Source organism: Tetrahymena thermophila (assembly GCF_000189635.1).
Source record: "Tetrahymena thermophila SB210 genomic scaffold scf_8254645, whole genome shotgun sequence".
Taxonomy (NCBI): domain Eukaryota; phylum Ciliophora; class Oligohymenophorea; order Hymenostomatida; family Tetrahymenidae; genus Tetrahymena; species Tetrahymena thermophila.
The window spans coordinates 934,246-955,386 of NW_002476413.1; the positions used below are offsets into that span (position 1 = coordinate 934,246).

The window sequence follows — 21,141 nt, forward strand, 5'->3', positions numbered from 1 at the left end:
GGAATGTAAAATTAGTAAACTTCTCTTTAATTATTTTTTAATCTTACCCGATTGTAAAAAAATAAAAAATTTCCCTTAACAAAATTATAAAATAATAAATAAATTTCATCATGATTTTGATGTGAACATACTTTATTATATTTTTGCTGATTTAATTTTCAATTATTTAACAAATCATTTTAACTATTTCAAATAATTAATCCATAAAATAATGTTGTACTTAATATTAAATTAGAATGCCCATTTATTTTAAAGGCAAATAATAAACTAGAAAATTAAAAAGTAAATCAAAATTAGTAATTTTTAATAAATATTTATCACCTAAATATTTACTATTTTTATAAAAGAGTTTATAATTGAATTTAATAAGGACCTCTTTTTTTAAAATATAAAATTGAAATCCTTTTGTTAAATAGACATTTGTTTAAGTGAAGTCGAAAAAATAAATATTTACTCTAATCTATTTTCATGCATTAAAACAATATCTTTAATTTATTTACAGTCTATGTTAAAATTAAATTCAGTTCTATCTGATTATTTCTTTTCTTATCAAGTTGAAAATTTAAATTTATGAGGACAATAATTTTCAAATTTTCACTCTTTTATTATTTTATCTACTATTATAAACAAATTAAATCTTATAAAATAAGTTAATTTTCATTTCAATTTTTATCATGTAAATATTCTATATTTTTTGATATATTTTAATTAAGTATATATGTATGTTAAATTTTATAGTGATTAAAACATAAAAAAAAATAAGTAGAATTATTTACTAATTTTATAATACTAATAATTGCTATTGTTTTCCATATTTCAATCTTAAATTTAAGATATATTAAAAAGGAACACCAATAATTTTTAAATATAATCATATAAAAAAATCAATATTTCCAAAAAAAATTAATTAGATTTGATAAGAATTGCTTTAAATTTAAAATTCAAATTTTCTATCGTACTTTATTAATTAAAAGAAGTTTTATAATGCACATTTTAATCAAAATATAACAAACAAGATTAATAATACATTAAAATATATTATTTTTTTACAAATATTTTTAAAGTTTATAACCTTAACTTTAAAATGACAAAAGAAGTCTAACTTTTATTCTTTTCAAAAGTAGAGTAAGGAAATATTTTCCACAAATATAGATTAAATTTTTGTGATTTATCTCTTTTTCAAAAACAAAAGTATAGAAATACTTAAATAAAGATGATATTTAAATAAATTGAAATATTTATCTATTAAAATTATATATAGCCATCAAAAAAATTCTAAAATTATTTTTATTATGTAAAATAATTAAAAAAATCATTAATTTAGATTAAATTGATATTTTATTTGTTTATTCACTTTATGATAAAATTTCAATGCTTACTATTTTTTATAAACAAATCAAATTTACATATTTTGGAAATCTTATTAAAAATTAAAACTCTAATCAAATTAATTTATTTGTAACTATAAGTCATTTAAATTACTACTGGATAATTGATGTTTAGATTTATTTAAAATAGTTATTAATTAATCTTATAAACAATCATCAAAACAATTTTAAATATTGCTTTTGATAGAAAATAATTAATAATTTTATAAATATAAATATTAATTATTTTTTACTTGTTTAATTCAAAAATGATAATATTTCTATGCTAAATCATATATGGATATTTTGGAACTATTACTCAAAATCAAAGTCCTAATCCAATTAATTTATCTATAACTATTAGTTGTTTACATTGTTATTCGGTGATTAATAGTCTTAATTTGTTTATTATTATTAGTTCTAGTGTTAGTAATTAATACTACTTCCAAATGGTTCACTATTTTAAAAATACTAGTAATTACCATCATTATAGATATTTTCTGAATTTTTCAATTCTTAGCTTTGTTCATTTGAATTTTATTACTATATTCTTTATCTTTGTAAGTTATTACAAATACTTTCAAAAAGTTATTATTATTATCTATCGATGCTATTGAAATTTATGGATTACTAATTACTTTATTGTGAAAATAATGAAGAATCATCATTTGAATATATACTATCTCTTTAACTATCTTTAAAAAGGTAATCTCCATTCCTTTTGATATTGGATTGATGCCAATCTCTAATTTAATTGAAGGATATATTTTAATCTAGGTTTAGCTTAGGATACTAGCTTGATTAAGTTGTTGAATTTTGGCTTGACAAATCCATTAAGCTTTCTTACTCTTTCAAATTTTTTGACGATATACTATCATGATATATATCATAAATTGATTTTTTTGGCGTTGTGCTTTTGCTTTCGTTAAAATTTAAATAGATAGGCTTTGTAACACTAGTCTGATTTAAATCAGTATTATTAATTTATTGATTATTTTATTAATTATTACTAGATATTTATTAAAATAAATTCGTGCCAAATTAAGGAGGTTGATGTTAAATAAAATTGTCTTAAACTACATAAAAAATAGGTTCAGGAAATACAGCAGGAGGTTAAGCTGCAAAAATAAAGGGTGAGAAAGAAATTGCAGGAGTAGGCTAAGTATTAATTATGACAGAGTCTTGAATAAAAGGTTAGTAGGTCGTTAAAGGTTAATTTTGCTCAAAAAATTACTAGTTATAAATAGGCTGCTAGCAATGCTAATTAACATATGGTGATTCTGTTTATTTAAATAAGATATCATCATTTTATTGGATATTTATTTTCGAAGAGGCTAATTATTGGCTCTATTATGGTGTATTATTTATAAAAAAGTTGTCTTGCCTTATTTTAGTTTATCTAACTGAATAAAATAGCTGATTGTTTTGCTTTTAGACAGGTGTATAAGGAGTTGCACCGAATCGATCAATGTTTTTTGTCCTATTTTAATTTGACATAAATTAGCTTGAACGACCTTCTTAGAAAAAAGGAACTTAAGGCTGTTGAAATTAATCTATTTATTACTGCTAAAATGAAGGGTTCATTTAATTATTATTAAGTGGTTCTTAATAATTTATTTAAGTTTAAATATTACTTTCTAACTTATTATTTCTCAGATTCTAAATATTTTAATTATTTTGACTCTAATTTAACTAATCAAAAACATTATTATTATTAAAATTGCCATTATTGTTCATATTATCTTGACTTTATGCAGCAGGATGAAGTGATTGTGAAAAAAATGCTTCTTGTTAGCTAAAACTTTATTATTAAATTTTAGCCAAAGCTTTTATTATTGAAATATTTAATAAATATTTTTTTTATTTAATACAATATTTACATGGATTGTAATGCTATGTTTGTTCACAGTTTGGATCTTAAAAAGGCTAATCGAAAACAAAAGGCTATTTTTTATTTGCTATTTTTTTGAATGTTGTTTAACTAAAAAACTATCTATTAGGCACTTTCTTAAATTTAGCTTAGCTCCTATTGATTTCTTATTCTTCTCTCATTCTATTTTATTGATTGCTTCCCTAAATTTGTTGAGGATTATTTCTTTTTAAAGCAGAATTTTTAAATTCTAAGCTATTTTACTCTAAATTTTAGCTTTATTTTAAACTTTAAACCATTTTTACCTATATTTCTTTTTAATTATTCTATTCAAATTAATTGTTATTATTAAAATTATTGCTTTTTTTAAAAAAATTTTATTCTCCCCTCATTTTATTAGTGATATTGATTATCCGTTATGGATCATGCTGAGAATTACATTTTGGACACACTATATTTAACTCCCCTTTATTTAAATTATAAGTTTTGATTCAATTATTTGCTCACATTATAAATATTTATAATGAATTATGCTATTAAACAAACAATTAACAAACAAATATTACTCTATTTTAAACAGTTTTCACACACATTCTTTCCGCAACAAATCTAAAATGATTAACTTGGAACTATTTTTTACTCGCAGATATAGCAAAAAGTGCTTGCCTTTTACTAGCTGTTTTAATCTAACATAAATCTCTTGAAGATTTGTTTTAATAAAATTTACTGATTTTTAATATCTTTTAATGCTATCTAATTCTAATTGTTTTTTTAGTGGTTTATCTATTAGTATAAAGATCTTTAACCTTTATATTTACAAAGAAAGAAAGTCCATTTCTTATTTATTTATTTTCTTATTATGCAAAACTAATATAATTAAGAATAAATACATCTAATTGATACTTATAAATTATATATCTTCTATATATTTTAAAAGTTATAAATATGAGGCTATCTTCATTTTTTTTAAAGTAATTGAAATTTGATAAGTACAAAAAACTAAATTATGTAAACAAATAGTGAGGAATAATAGGATTAATATATAAATTAAATTGAATTGAATATTTATCCTTCGGCTTTTGTAGATTTTTTAAAAAATTTCTATCCAATAAAAAATTATTTTATGCTTTTAAAATTTATACCGTAGGTTCTCATAAATAAAGATGGGAATAGTTTAGGATTATTTTTTTATTTGGAGCAGAAAATAATAAAATGTATAAAAATTTATGTTAATATTCAATAGTTTCTAAAAATAGATTTTACATTATATAAATAACAAAATTGCTATGCAATAAAGATCTAGTTAGTAAATAATAAATATTTATTTGTTTATTTATTAGTAAGCCTTAACTAAGAATATTAATAAGAGAGGAGATAAATGAGCTATTGCATGAGTGAATGAATGAATGATATTTATAATTTGAATCTAAAATTTTAAACTTGAAATATTAATAGCATATCAAAAAAAGCAATTTAATAGCAAAGAAAAAGATATTACTAGCTTTTCAAGCTAAGATTTCAAAATTTTGATAAAAAAATTAACAGCTATAATGGCAGCTAACTCAATTTTCTAAGAACATTGTAAATTTCATGGCAAAAGAAATTTGGAATTTGTATGTATTGAGTTGTAATGCGAAACAAAAGAAAAAAGGGGATGCAATCTTTGCTTCATGAAGAACGGGAAACATTAAGACCATTCATATTTAGAATCATCAGAGTTGATGGAAGAAATAAACAATTTTTAGGTTTAGCATGTGACTGAAAAAATAAAACAAAAAGCAAAAAGTGCAATAATAAAAATAAATTAAGAATTAGATGATTGGTACTTAAAGGTAGTTCAGAAATGCGAAGAAATTGAGACAAAGTATGAAGAAATAGGAGATGTTGATAGTTTGATTGAAGTTTATAGGATTAAAAAAAATGAATAAATATTGCCAATTTATCAAGGCATAGATATGTATTAAGAAGATGTTCTAAAAAACATGAAAAATGCTTAAAACTACATCAATTATTTTTATCATTCAAAGTACTTGGAGTAATTAAGCAGATATTAACAGCAAATTGATTAGCTTAAGCAATAGTTTTAGGAAATATATGATAAAAACCCTTTAAGGGAATAGGTCAATGCTCCTTTTAATTTTGATATGGAAGAATTAGAAAATAATATAGATAGCACATTGCATCCTTAATTAGAATAAATAAAGTTATTTGATTAAAATGGAAATCCTTATTTTAAAGTTAAGTCTATTTAATTATGCTAAAAGAAGGATAATCTTCCAAATGGGAGAATGTTCTACTTTCGCGATACAGGCGAATTGTACGAAGGATATATACTTAATAATTAAAAGCACGGAAAAGGCAAACTAGTAAATTAGTATGGACATGTTTATGTGGGTGAATTTAGATATAACAAAAAGTATGGATTGGGAGTTTATTTATTTGGTCAATACAAGTAAATTATTTGATTAGACAAATACTTTGTTATTTCACTTTTGAATTAAATTAATTTACCACTTTTTTTATAATAAATGATAGGTATGAAGGCGAGTTTTAAGATAATAAATATCATGGCTGTGGTAAGATGATTTATCAAAATGGAGATGTTTTCGAAGGGTTTTATAGATATGGAATGAGACATGGTAAAATTAAAATTTATTATTAAAAAAGATTTTATCTTTTATTAAAAAAAAATAAATAGGAAAGGGTAAATTTACATATTGCTCAGGAAAAGAAAAAATAGGAGTTTGGGTAGATGATAAATATGTTAATGAAAGTACAATACCTAAGGATGAACCTAAAGAAATTTGAAATATTCTAAGCAATTTAAGTAGAACTAAGATCAAATATATTTAAATGTAAAATAAAGATGTTGTTAATAAAAATGAAAATAAATTTTAAAGGATAAAAATTTTACTAAAGTGGGATTTTTGATTACTAATTATGAGAATACAATTAATCAAATATTGAAAAAGATACAATAAATAAATAAAGTTAGTTATTTGCTTTGGATATAATTAAATTTAAAATATCTTGACCTTTTAAAAAAATCAAACAAGAATAAAACAAATATTAATTAAATATAAAAAAATAAATAAAAATTTTGCGAAAAGAAACAAATAAACAAATTATATTAAAGAGGATTTCTGAAAATTAAAAGAAGAAAAATAAATTGATAAAGACAAGTAAATTAATCTTAGTTAAAATTTATAAAAATTATTTTATAGAAAATTATTAATTATTTATTGAATTTGCTTAAATATTTATATTTATAAAAGTGTTTTAGGTTTAATATTACATCATTTATAAAAAATTTTTCAGCGCTATTGTACTTTAATGGTATATCATAAAAAAGATAATTTACATATTGATATATTAATTTGAACACTACTATTCGTTAAAAAACAACTTTTTCTAAAATCTGTTTCCAAATTAGTAAATAAAGAATATTATTTATTAATAATAAAATGAATTATGGCTTGCGATTAATAATTTTATAGTTTTGATACTCATAGAATGTATTCAGAATCAAATTATTCACATTTTCTATTTCCTGTTGATAATTTACTTATAAAATTTTTATATTTTATTTATAAATTAAATGCACATTATTCATAATCATAATGTAGAATTTACAACGCTATTTTAGGATAAAACCATTTTTATCAATTTTAATTTTATGAAATATGCTTCGAATTTTAACAAAAAATCATCGCTATTACTTAATTTTATATATTTTAGGCTTTTGACATTTATAGCTGAATAAATAAATATATGTTTTGAAAAAAACTAGTTGCTTTGCTACGTGCAATTTTTAAAAGATTAATTTATTTATAATTTTTTTTTAATAAATCTAAAATTTCTTCATGAACACATAAATAATATTTATCTTTAAAGACTACCATTTTTTAGCATTTGTAAATACTTTATATAAAATTATAAAACCATAGCTATATTCTTAAAAAGATATTATTTGTTAAAATATATTAGAAATATACTGTATAAAAATTTGTTTAATTATTCTTATATCTTTGAAATATAAAAAGGAAGCCATCAGATAATTACTAAAAGTTAAACATTAAAATTATCAAAACAGTATTTTTTAAGCTGAAGCATAATTTCAAAAATAATTATTGAATAGCACCTTGCTAGTAAAATATAAATAATTGTAAGAAAAACTAATCTGAGAATTAGTTAATTTTTTAAATGAATAATAAATAGTACCCTTTTAAGAAAATCATTTTTATTTTAAGTTGATTGATAATTAAACATTAAGTAAGAAAAAGAATTTCATTACAAGATTTAGTATGTTAATGTATTTTCGATTAAGCTTGTATAAAGATTATTTTCTTACTTTCCAGCTTTATTGAATCATTAAAAAAAATGTTTTTGATTCAAAATTTTGTAAATTTGTCTTTCTAAAAAAGGTTTAATATAAAGCTTGGTTCTAAAAAGTATATCATTTTACTATTTTTGACCCTTTGTGTCATTTTATTAGTATTTAAAATTTTTATTTTATGGATAAATTTTGTAATTTAACAAAAAATGGATTCTCTTCAAGTAAGATAAAAAGTACCATACATTAAGGAGTGCTTAATTTTTCTTATCTAATAATGAATATTCTTCCAATTGAAAGCTCAGAAAGAGTAGTCTATGATACTTATTAAAAATTTTTACTAATTTAGAATAGTGAAAGGATTACAACTTATCTTCATTGTGATCAACGATTTTTTTTATGATTCTCACAATGAAATTATGATTACGATTTATAAATTTACAATTGACTATTTGAATAGATTTTAAAGGATTCAATGACACTTCTCTTCTAGCTTATGTGAGAATATAAAGATTATTTTTGTGATATTTTTTCATAGTACAATTTTTAGTTAATGAATAAATAAAATGAGTATTTAAAAATTTTTAACCATGTAGCTATTTTTCAGTATTATCTAATTTACAATCTGAGAAATTTAAAAGAATAGCCAGATGAAAAAAAAAATAGAGAAAAATTGAATAATTATGTCATAAATAAAATTTTAAATTGCTTATCATTTAATTTAAATTAACTGTTGTAATATATTTAGAAGATTAGTGAATAATATAGTAAATTTCTTTTATCATGTTTAAATTATAAATCATATGATTAATATCAGCTATTTTTTTGTAAATTGTTAGCTATAATTCTTTCATTTATTTCTAAATTAAAAAACAAAATGATTGATGATATTTCATTTGAAACTTTGAATTTTTATTATTTACTAGAAACATAAAAGTATTTTTTTACCAAAATTAATATTTATAATTTAAAATTATTTTAATTAACTTATTTTTGTGAGATATTTTATCTATTTTGAGTGATAATTTTATAAAGCATTTTTATAGGTTAATTTTTTATAGAACTAAAAAAGTTTTTAAATAAGTTTTTACTAAATAAGTCCAAAATCTTGGAAGAAAAAACAAGTTAAATTAAAAAGACTAAGTAAGAAAAAAAGTTAGAGGAGTCAAATTATATTTAAATAAATCATCAACAAAGAAATGAGTAAATCAAAATAATTGAAATCGCTTAGAAATTAATTGATAATTTAATTTATAAAAATCAGTTTTTATATTTAAATATCATTATTGTATATTTCTATAAAAATAAGTGTGCTATTCTTAAATATAATTAAATTGCTTTTTACTAACTTTTAACGAGTTGATTGACTCTTTGGATTGGCTCACAAATTTATTGACTAAAACCAATTAATTAAATCTCTAAATATTCACTTGCTTAGAAACAAATAAATTAATTGTTTAATAAAAAGAAGGATAGTAATAGAAAACACCTTCAAAGAAAAAAACTAAAAATGTATTAGCCTCTTTTGTATTATAATTAAATTAATCAGGTTAATAGAGTACCTTAGTAATATGTCTGCTACGTCCCTTAGAACTAGTACTTATAAATGAACTAAAATCCGTTGTAGATATTTCCAAATTTACCACAACATGGGGTTCAGAATCAAATAATAGTGCCTATTCCTTCATAAATACCTTATCTATAACAAACAATTGATATAAATGCTGCAGATCTTCATGAAACCGCAGGAATCTCGCTTTACAGTAATAATTCAGAAACTTTTTAATAATAAAATAGTATTAATAATGAGCAGAAAAACCCATTCTGCATTAATTAAATCCACGTATCAAATATCCAAGAGAGTAAAAGCGAAGGATTAGATCCAAATAATAAATAATACAGTCTTGATAGGCTTTCCTAATATTAATTAAAACCTATTGATAGAGATATCCAAGATAATTCAAATACATTTTATAATCCGCTTGAACTAAACAAAAATGACAAAACACATGAATGCAAAATTGAAGACATAAAAAATAAAAAAATAGTAAAATAAAAGCACTAAAAAAATGATGCTGAGAACAAGTCTAACATATAACACAAGGCAGAAGATACCGATTGTTAATCTAATTTAAATATTTAGAAATAATAATAATCTAAAAAGAATATTACTTCATGGAAGTATATTAAATTTGATCCAAATAACTAGACTACCCAAGGTCTTCCAGTAATTTAAACTTTAAATGACACACAGCTATAAAATAATAGCACACAGCAAACCAAATTCTAACCTAGTGCTATGCAAGGAATTACTATCAAGTAATCTAATCTAATTTTAATATATTTCTATAATTATAGTTTTTAGAGAGCGTACAAGTATGCATACATGCATGCATGTTCATACGCATGAATTTAATCATTTTACTTACTAATTATTGGTTAGATAATTTTTATGTCATTTTTTATCTATTCATTTGCAGCTAATTTTTTTAATAATTAAAATCCATATTAATCTATTTTTTTGTTTTTTAGGAAGGAATGTGAAAAAATACAAAAAAACTTGAAAGTTGAGAGTGTTAAAAACGAAGAAGAGTTAATAGAGGAGAACTAACAGACAGAAAGTAAAATTTCTGGTACTAATTAGTAGGAAAATAAAAATGAAGAGGCTTCTATTAACGGAAATTTGTGCAAAAACTTGATGAGAGCTTTCAATAAATTTGTTAAGGATTATGATTTCAAAGACGTCTCTATAAAAATATCCCTCTTTCGTTTTCTGGAAAGGAATACTTATAGCAATCTGCAAATGCTTAAAATATATCACAATGAAAGATACAGAAGTATTTTTTTGGAATTTGTGAAGGGAGGTGCGCTAATATGGCTTTAAAAGAGTAAAGTTATTGACATAGATGCGCATATAACTCTTCTTGAAAAAATTGTGTCAGGAGATATCTCAATGATCGGTATCAAGAAAAGAAAAAATGTTAGTAAAACAATTACAAAAAATATAAAAAGGAAAAGGCTTTCTAGTAAAAAAATGTGAAAAACTTAAATGCAGCGTATTTAAAATACTGGCTAGCTCAATAGCTGTTGAATTGAAAACTAGTTAAAATGTTGTAATTTAATACTAGCTAAAATAAATGTATTTCTTTACTCACCTTAATAAATTAATAAAATTACTGATAATTTAGAAAGTACTCTCTATAAATCCTTTAATACTAACAATCTTATTTAATTATTGAATATCTATTTATTGATCTATGCAAAAAATAAAAATCGATTAAGCGGGATCGATGACTCTTCCAAAAAATATAAAATATACTTTACAAATTTAATCTAAATATACTTTATATCAACTAAGTTAACGAATTAAGGTAAAAAAACTAAATTATCTCTGTCTATCCCTTCCCTTTTTGTTTATATATAATTTATCTATTCTGTTTTAACTAATTTTTACTTATAATTTGTTAATTATTTAGCCTTTGTTTGTATTTTAAGTGATATAAGACTAAGTTCCTATCATCAAAATTATTTGATTTTAGCTACATTGTAAATATAAAAAATCTTTGAATTATAATAGTAAATAAATACAATAGATTGAATTGGGTCTCTTTTTTCTCAAAAGTTTTTTAAAAGATAAATTACTCTTAACTTTGCTAACTCTATATAAGTAAAGCAAATAAAAATTTTTATTTAATTTAAGTTAACTAAGTAATTGCATCACAAATTTATATAAACTGTAACTTCGTAAATATAAAGACTCAAGATAAATATGTAGATTTTCTACTTTCATTTGAAAAATTGGCATCTTTAATTTACCTTATTCTTACATTTAATTACCAGATGTTTACATTAACATGAATAAATATTCATAATAGAGATTAATCTGGTATTTTTCTATGAAAAAACTAATAGATCGTAAAACTATAATTTTGCGAAAATTATCAATCCAAGAAGTGCATTTTGTTTTTTCTCAATCTAATTAAAGTTAAAGAGGATTTTTTTCTGTTTGTAAATTGGGGAGTTCGTCTTTTTCAATATCTTACTATATCATATATCAATAAATGGATACTTAAAAGTATTGCTTAAAATACAATTCTGTTTTAATAGCTTTATATGTCCATGTATTATGTACATCATTAGGTCTTAACTATATTTGTTAGTCCTCAAAAATAGTCAAAAGTAATTACCTTATATTAACATTAGGAATAAATATTCGATTTGATAAAGTGAATTTCTTGGAGATTAATTAATTCACCTTTAATTAATAATTGAATAAATTAGTTTTTATTTTATTCCTTGAATTTATATTAAATTTTATAAGAATTAAACAAAAAATTGGATTTTAGTATCAAAATAATATTTATTTCGAGCTATTTCGTTGGGATAACTTTGTTAATCTTGTTCATTTTGTTTTTACAGATAAACAAAAAAATAAAAAAATTTATTGATAATTGCATCCTTAAATCGTGAGAGAGATGACAAATTATTAAGAATATAAGCAAAAATTAATTAATTGTTTTAAATTGATATACAAAAAAAACAAGACAGCTTTTTCAATCATAAATAAAGCAATAAAATGATACATAATGGATTAAAAAATTTTTAAACTTTAATTAGAAAAAATGAAAATGCAAAAATATTTGTGCTTAAAAGAGTTGTTACTGCAAATTTAACTTTTGAAAATTGTTATTTTCTCTTTAAATTACTTGTTTTACAATTTCCGCGTTTACAGAGAATACTAATAGAGATTTGTTTTTATATTAGAAAATTATTTATAATTTAATCAAATCTTATCAATTTACTTTTTTAAAAATAGGACTTGATGAATTAGATTCGTTAGCAAAATATTATTCTTTTTAAACCATTAAAATAATATACCACTTATTTAAAAAATTTTAAACTTTTGAACATTATTTTTATTAATAAAAAGAGGCTATCCAAAAATGAATCAGCTATTATTTTTTTTATTACTTAAATTTCCAAACAAGATTTAAATTTTACAATTTTGTTTGTTTAAGTTATAAAATAAGATTACAATTAAAATCGAGTAACTCTCAAAGCAAATGAGTATTTTATAAATTTACTCTCTTATTTGCTAGAAAAATAAATAAGATAAATAAATATATTAAATTTTAGTTTCTTCTTATAAATTATTGATAACATTATATATTTTTAATAATACTTGTGCTCAGATAAAAAACTATTTTTACTGATAAAACATTTAATTAATACACATTTAATATAATTAGATAGCTTTACATGATTTTTATACCCTTACTATTGTAAAAATTTGTGAATTTTAGTATTTGAAAGTACTTAATGCATATAATATATTTATTTTATTTAAATTTTTAGATTATAACTTGACAAACTTTTAAATTTATGACTAAAATCAAGCTAGTTTTATTCCTTTTAGCAGTTTTTATCTCTTTGGCTATGATCCTTGCTGCCTTACAAGGGAATAAAATGATTCAAAATTATTATTCCTTCAACAAATCTATTGATAGTGATCTCGCTTTAGATAAATAATATTCTGAAATATTTGGAGGTATTTTAGTTATCCTATTTAAATTGATATAATCATTTCTCACATTGTTAGAAAACAAACAAAAATGATTGTAGGAAAATAAAATTATGTTCATTTTTTAAATAAAAGCAAATGATATATTGATTAAAGTGGAGTTTTTCTGCTTCTTCGTGACTTTACTTGGATTTTTCTTTTCACATGTATAATTTGAAAGCAAAATATCTAGAATATTAGTTGCTCTTTCATTTATTTCATCTACAGTATGGATCAATTTCGCTTTTTTATTCCTTTATGGAGCATCTGATTTAAACAACTTCATGGCTTAAAATTATTTATACGTGAAAAATCTTGAAGAAAAAAATGATCCTGAAAATTAACCAGACCCAGATATGTACCTATTTGTTAACTCATGGCGCATTCTGTATTAAATAAGAAAAATTATTTTTATATCTATAATTCCTACTCAAATAGTATACTTAATCTTCTTTAGAAAGTTTTTTGCACAAAAGAAGCAATTTATTGAAAAGTAGAAGCTTTAGGAAATGATGAAAATATACGAATAACTTGAGCAGAATTAAATTTGAATATGATGTTAATTTTTTTAACTTGATAAGCAAATCAATTAAATACATAAGTAATCAACAAAATAGAAAAGCAATCAACAAAAATTAAAAAAAATATGCTGGTGCAAAATATTAATTGCTTATAAGAAAGCTGGTTGATTTTGCATTTACTATTATTTAATTTTATATTTTTAAGTCTCTCTATAAAATTTTATAAAGCTTGTTTCTATTTGAAAAATAATTTTCATGTAATATTTTAATTATTCTTTAAGTTGTTGTATTTCAAACGTGTAACTATATGATGTTAACCTTTTTAAGTTGATAAGAAAAATAATAAAATACGTAAACAATCAACAAAAATAGAAAAGCAATCAACAAAAATTTAAAAAAATGCTGGTTCAAAATATTAATTGCTTAAGAGAGCTGGTTGATTTTACATTTACTATTATATAATTTTATATTAGTTTCTCTATAAAAGTTAATAAAGCTTGTTTCTATTTGGCAAATAATTTTCATGTAATATTTTAATTATTTTTTAAGTTAGAGTATTTGAAATGTGTAACTAAAAAATGATGAATATTTTAAAAAGCATTTAAGTTATAATTCTATTAATTTACAGAAGAGTTTTATTATATATGTATTAGAAAATAATAAATATAACAAATTTAAAATAGTGATAGTGTAATATATTGTAAGGAGCTGGCTATCTTTAGATTTAAAATTATATAATTAAATGTTTGAATCTTTGTAAGCCTAAATAAAAAGCTGCTTCTGTTTAAGAAATGAGAACATTTTTAAAATTAATATTCTTATAATATAAAATGAATATTTCTTTACTTCATAGTATGAAAAATACTATTTAATTCTATATTAATGATTCTAAAATATCTATTTAAATTTATTAAAAGTTATTGAATTTTTAATATGTTTGTTTAAGTAGAAATTTCAAAGCCAAAGTTTACATAATGTTTTTAAAATCATCTAAAAAACAATAAATTTTTTTCAGAGCACTATAAATAAATGATTGATAAAAAATGATTGCTAGTAATTAATAAATTTAGGCAATTTTTTTTATCTAAAATTTTAATTACATTCAAGCATTTAAACATTTGACATTACATAAAAACTTTTTAATTTTTAATGAATCTAAAAATAGTCTAATTTAATCTTACTCTATACGAGTAAACAAGGCTTGTGATATTATCATGAAAAAATAAAAAAGAAAAGAAAGACAGTGTACAGATTTTTGAATTTGTTCAACTTTCACTTACAAAATTTAGAACATTTTCTATTTTCTATCATATGAAAATATAAAATATCAAAAATAATTTTATTTTATTATTTAAAAACATCATTTTAAAAGAAAAAAAGCTAGATTAAATAATAAATTATTTTAAATGCTAAAAATAATATGCAAAAATATTTGTTGAAATTGCTAATTTATTTTTGCTACTTAACATTTTTTTTATTTAAAAGTTAAAAGTTATTTACTAATCACAACTAACTTCTTTCTATTCTTTCAAAGCTATGATATTATTAAATCGCTCAATTAAATTAATATTTACCTTTGAAATGAATTGAAGTTATTAAATTTTAAATATTTTTAATTTGATAAAAGAAATACTTGCTTAATTATTAGATTGTGTTGATTGATTTTGTCATACAAATTTCGTTATTACTATTTATTATGATTTATTAAATGGTTAGTTTTCAATTAAATTCATTCATCATACTTATGCAGATAAGTATTGAAATAAATGATTATTAATAATAAATTGTTAATAATAACAAATAATAAATTGAAGAAAAGAAAGTTAAAAATTGCATGTTTACTTGATTTATTTTGTTAAATTAAATTAATGAAATAAAGTTAATAAAAAATATATCTATTGATTAAAGATTAATTAATAAGAATTATTTTGAAAAGTTATTTGTTATTTGTGGTTAACATCATTTTTAATTCAGATTATTTATTGGTTAATTTGCAAACTTAATCAGCTAAAATTTCTCTTTATTTTTCATTTTTGTGAGCATTTTTAAAAAGTTATAACAAAAAAACTTTTGGTTGTGTTTAATTAATTTTGCTTGGATGGATGGATAAGCTTGATATCTTTTTTCTTAATTTACAAGTAAGTAAAATACCAAAAAAGTGACTTATATATTATTCAAAGAAAATATCACATTATGATAGGTTAATAGGATGTAGGCGAGGAGTATAGGAAAGTTTCTTTGAACCAAAATTTTAAGCGGAGACTATTTGCAAAATCAAATTAGCTTCAAAAGAGTCTAAATAACTCAAGCCATTTAAATTTCTTACAAGACAGCTTACGGGATGTGCATATTATTTATGAGAATCAATACTATCTTATTAAAAGAGTTGAAAATGTTAACAAATGTATGTATTTCACTCAAGTTGTTCCATCAGACATCAATAATTTTGATATAAGCAGCATGAATCATGAAAATATTCTTTAAATACATCAGGAAGATAACATCTTTATTGCTGAACCCATGCTTATGACATTGCAATCTTATATTTATCAGTAATAAGATGTATCTCATGATTTAGAATAAATAATAAAGCAGATAGTTAATTTCATTTCATTTCTTCACTCTCAAAACCTAGCCCACACTGAATTAAGCACCAGAAATTTTTTAATTAATGAAAAGTTACAAATAAAAGCTGTGCCTCTACCCTAAGAAGGTGTTTAGTATCGTGCCCCTGAAAGAATAATAGGATATGATGTTGAAAATATGAAAAGCGAAGATATGTTTCAATTAGGATGTATTATATTAGAGTTATTAGCACGAAAGCCTGTTTTAGAGTCAGAAGATGAAACAAATCAAATGCTTAAATATTCTCTTTTCTTAGGAAGACCTTAAGAAATAATTTACCGTAATATATATCATCAGCTGCCAGATACATCACCAGTTGATATTGATAAATATTTAAGTAATTGCGATTAAAAATTAGTAAATCTCATCCCGTAACTTCTAGTTTATGACCCTGAAAAAAGAGCTACCATTTAACAAGTATAAAATTATTTGAATTAGGTTTATCCCTCTTTTAGACCATCTTCAAAGTCAAGTATAAGCAACTCTCCTCTTTCATTAAAATCTCAAAGAATGACACCTTATTCTTTAAGAAATAGAAATAAACGTTATGGAAATATAAACAACGGTTCACCAAATTATTACTATTAAGATGAAACCCCAAGTATAAACCTTTATGAAGACAGCCCTAATGATTTATCTCCAAAATTTAATGTCTCTAAAAAAACATTTGATGAACAAATGAGAACCATTGCTGAGGAAACTAGCTTGAATAATGATGGTATGTCTTAGCTTAGAGAAAAAATTTAAAATGGAAAGTAAAATAATCCTTCAATAGACAACAATTAAGGTGCTTAATAATATAATAAATCTCAACATCCAAGAAATTATTCATCTGCTTCTAATACTTAAAATAACTTAAGGCTTCAAAGCTCTCAAAAACCATAAACACCTTAAAGATATAAATAAAATAGTTTACTCTTTGATAATGATGATAATTTAAAACCATAAATTATATAAGACAGGATGACACCTTTAAGTAATAGGAGATCAAATAACAATTCTTTCTAAAAAAATAATAATAATAATAATACTCCTGGAAAAGGTTTCTTTATAGATGTTCCTGACAAAGAAAAAAATATCTAAGATCATTTAACTTCTTTCTAACACCTTTAAAAAATCTTTAGTGAAGAAAATAAACATAAAACTGATGATGAAAAAAAAAGAAAATTAGAAGAAGATTTGAGAAAGTAAGCTGATGAAGAAAAGAAGAGGAGAGACGAAGAGGAAAAAAGGAAAAAGGATTACGAAGAAAAAAAATTGAGAGATGAAGCTGAAAAGAAAAAAAGAGATGAAGAAGAAAAGAGAAAGAGAGATGAGGAAGAAAAGAAAAAGAGAGATGAAGAAGAAGAAAAGAAAAAGAGAGATGATGAAGAAAAGAAAAAGAGAGATGATGAAGAAAAGAAAAAGAGAAATGAAGATGAAAAGATAAAAAGAGATTTAGATGATAAGAAAAAAAAAGAGGATGAGGAGAAAAGGTAAAGAGATGAAGAAGAGAAAAGAAAGAAAGATGATTTACAAAAAAAGAAGGATGATGAATTAAAATAAATCTAAGATGATGAAAAGAAGAAAAAATTGGAAGAGGAGCTTAGAAAAAAGCTTGAAGAAGAGTAAAAGAAAAAAGAGTTAGAATTAAAAAGATAAATGGAAGAAGAGTAAAATAAGCGTGAGCAGGAAAGATAAAAATAATTTGAAGCTTAGAAATTGAAATAGGAATAAGAAATGAAGAAAAAAATTGAGGAAGAATAAAAAAGGATTGAAGAGTAGCTTCGAAAATAATTTGAGCAATAGTAGAAGTAGAAGGAAGATGAATTAAAAAAGAAGGAAGAAGAATAAAGGAAAAAAGATGAGGAACTGAAAAAAAAGGAAGAAGAAAAGCTGAAGTTAGAATAAGAGCTAAAGAAAAAAGAAGAGGCTCTTAAGTTAAAGGAGGAAGAAGATAGAAAGCTTAGAGAAGAGTTAGCAAAAAAAGAAAATTAATAAAAATAGGAAGAACAATAAAAATTGTTGAAAGCACAAAAAGAAGCTGAAGAGAAGCTCCGTAAATAACTTGAAGAGGAGCAAGAAAAAATAAAAAAATTGTAAGAAGAGCTTCTTAAAAAAAAGAAAGAAGATGAAGAAATCACCAAACAAAAATAATTACAAGACTAAAAGGCTAAAGAAGAAGAGATTCGATAGCTTAAAGAAAAGTAAGAATAACTAGCTGAGCAAGAGAGAAAGTAAAAAGAGATAGCAGCTGAACTTGAAAGAAAGGAAAAATTAGCATAAGAAGCATTGAAAAATTAATAACTCTAAATTTAAGAAGAAGCCAGAAAAAAAGAAGAATAAATGTTATAAGAGCTGAAAAAAAAAGAAGAAGAGCTTTAAAAGCAAAAGGAATAGGCTGAGCTTGATAGAAAGAAAAAATAAGAGGAGTTAGAATAGTAGAGATAAAGAGAATAGGAGGAAATATAGAAAAAATAAGAGTTACTTAAATAGAAGGAGTAGGAATTAGAGAAATAAAAAAAAGCTGATGAAGAAAAATAACGTGAATTTGAGGAATAAAAAAAGAGAGAATTAGAAAATTAGAAAAAGAAAGAAATGGAATTAAATTAGTTGAAGGAATAAGAACTTGCTAAGTTAAAAGAAATTGAAGAAAAAAGACAAAGAGATGAGTAAGAGAAATAAAATAAATAAAGAGAGGAAGAAAAAAGGCTTCAAGAGATTGAAAAGCAAAAGAAGAAAGAGCTATAAGATCTAATGAAGTAAAAAGAACTCGAAAGACAAAAACTAAAAGAGCTAGAAGAAAAAGAAAAGGAACTTGCTAAGAAAAAAGGAGAAGACTAAAAGAAAATCGCTGAATTAGAGAAGCAAAAAAAATATTAGTAGCAACAACAACAACAACCAAAAGAATCTGATGAGAATATCAGACTTTAAAAAGAAGACTCTTAAAATGAATCTTCCAAAAAACCATTAAAGTAGCCTAAATCATCTAGTAAACTTATTTAAACAGATTAGTCCCTTGATGATAAAAAAGCAAACTAAGGTAATATGAATAACAATAACAATTAAGGTAATATTGTTATCCTACCAGAATCTATGTAACGATAGTAGATGATTTCCAACATTTTATAATAAGAAATCGAGTTTAACGAAATATATAGATAAAGGTAAGGCTATTCTCACTACAGATTCAAGAACAATTAACTTAGCACTCCAAATAGCAATATTATTGTTAATACAAGATATTCACAGTAGCCTTAGCAGAATCATAATAGCAGTAAAGTTTCTCCTTAAATGTATGACTCAAAGTAAAGTTTCTATCCTTAAAATAATTATGATAATAATGAGACGAATCCTTCATTGAATTTTAGAACTCCTCGAATAAACACGGACCATTCGACTATAAAATCAGCTTTAATAAATACAAATGATAGAAACAACTAAAATCCAAATTAAAAAATGGAATCTCCAGTTTCTAATATCCATAATAGAATCAAACAAAAGATTTAATTAAATGGAAATACTATTGTGGTAGAAGAAACACCTGAAAATTCAATAAATTCTTTAGGAAACCAACCTTCTTATTAGCCTGTTTATAAAGAGCAATAGCCTAGAATTATTAATAAAAATAAGCCAATTATACCTCCTTTGAGAAGTATAGCAACAAGCCTACCTCCTGCTACTGATAGAAGAAAGCAGTCCCCTCCGTTGAATGGCACTGACAGAAAAAGTAAAGAAAATAAAAAATTCAATACTCTAAATAAATCAATAGATGTTAAGAAAAAAAAGAAAAAATCAAAGGGAGGTAGCAGCGAAATAAAAGGAAATTATAATAATAATGATTATAAAATGCCCCCTCTTTCTGCTAGAAATGAGAGCTTTTAATATTTGTAAGACGAAAGAACAAAATTTAGATAATCACATGATGGGTAATTGATTACTCAATCTAATACTGATTCAATACCATCAATAATAAATCCTGCTAGAATGAGCCAATAGCATATGTACTTATAAACAAAACCAGATTAACCTACCGTATTCAATACTAGACTACTTGCTCGCCCGCCCACGTTTTTAGTTTAAAAAGATACAGACGAAGACTGAATAATTAATTGTATGGTATATTAAATAACTGATTGATTAAATTAAAATTACACTAAATAATAAATAAACATTTTATAAAATATAATTATATTTTTAATAAAAAAATAAACAAATTTGCAATGTAAAAAGTATATCAACTTTGCTATTAACTATTGAATCACTTACTTTTTCATTAAATTAAATTAAATTAAATTATTTTCAATTAATTAAATATGTTTGCGATATATTTCTAAGTAAAATTTTTTACTATTTACAAATATTTTATTTAATAATTTTTCCAGGATCTTAATTTCATTAATTTGATTGATATAAACATCTATAAATATGTTATTTTCTGTCGTCTGCATGGTAAATGAAAGGTTGACAAATATAAAATTAGACTAAATAATTAACATAAATTTTATAAAAAACTAAAAAATTTTTTGAGAAAAATAAATAAATTGAAAAATAAAATAGGGTAACTTTATCTTTATTTATTATTAATATTGAATGACTTTTATCATTAAATAAAATTAATTTTAAACAATAAATAAAATTGTTTTTTCACAGCATTTCTAATATTTAAAAAAATTTTTAATTCTTTTTTAGTATTTTATTAAATAATTTTTCAAAGTTAAATTTGATTTCCTTAATTGATATAAGTATCCCAAATATTTAATTTTTACAAAAGGTAAATTAATTCAATCTAAAACTGATATTTGTTTATTTAATTCATAAATTTTGATGTAAAATTAATTAATAAATTAGAATTTTTTTAATTTACTTCAATTTTAATGTCATTA

The 21,141-nt window shown here is 22.1% G+C and overlaps 5 protein-coding genes across 5 annotated transcripts; 4 read left to right on the top strand and 1 right to left on the bottom strand. All coding sequences in view use genetic code 6, as the record gives it.

Annotated features, from left to right (window-relative positions):
* Positions 1-1,658: 1,658 nt before the first annotated feature.
* Positions 1,659-4,191, bottom strand: TTHERM_00125420 (hypothetical protein; the record flags this gene model as incomplete). The annotated part of the gene is made up of 3 exons (XM_001016221.2): positions 3,804-4,191; positions 3,248-3,703; positions 1,659-3,193 (listed from the first exon to the last, which is right to left on the bottom strand). The coding sequence occupies exons 1-3, from the start codon at positions 3,928-3,930 to the stop codon at positions 1,659-1,661; spliced, it is 2,118 nt and encodes a 705-aa protein (XP_001016221.2). The 5' UTR covers positions 3,931-4,191.
* A 596-nt stretch (positions 4,192-4,787) lies between these two features.
* Positions 4,788-6,045, top strand: TTHERM_00125410 (MORN motif protein; the record flags this gene model as incomplete). Its single annotated transcript, XM_001016220.1, has 3 exons — positions 4,788-5,689; positions 5,773-5,876; positions 5,936-6,045. The coding sequence occupies 3 exons, from the start codon at positions 4,788-4,790 to the stop codon at positions 6,043-6,045; spliced, it is 1,116 nt and encodes a 371-aa protein (XP_001016220.1).
* A 3,035-nt stretch (positions 6,046-9,080) lies between these two features.
* On the top strand, positions 9,081-10,610 carry TTHERM_00125400 (hypothetical protein; the record flags this gene model as incomplete). Its single annotated transcript, XM_001016219.2, has 2 exons — positions 9,081-9,889; positions 10,103-10,610. The coding sequence occupies 2 exons, from the start codon at positions 9,081-9,083 to the stop codon at positions 10,608-10,610; spliced, it is 1,317 nt and encodes a 438-aa protein (XP_001016219.2).
* A 2,342-nt stretch (positions 10,611-12,952) lies between these two features.
* TTHERM_00125390 (transmembrane protein, putative) lies at positions 12,953-13,681 on the top strand (the record flags this gene model as incomplete). The annotated part of the gene is made up of 2 exons (XM_001016218.2): positions 12,953-13,118; positions 13,227-13,681. The coding sequence occupies 2 exons, from the start codon at positions 12,953-12,955 to the stop codon at positions 13,679-13,681; spliced, it is 621 nt and encodes a 206-aa protein (XP_001016218.2).
* A 2,163-nt stretch (positions 13,682-15,844) lies between these two features.
* Positions 15,845-20,359, top strand: TTHERM_00125380 (kinase domain protein; the record flags this gene model as incomplete). The annotated part of the gene is made up of 1 exon (XM_001016217.1): positions 15,845-20,359. One exon carries the CDS (start codon positions 15,845-15,847, stop codon positions 20,357-20,359), a length of 4,515 nt encoding a protein of 1,504 aa, XP_001016217.1.
* Positions 20,360-21,141: the final 782 nt, after the last annotated feature.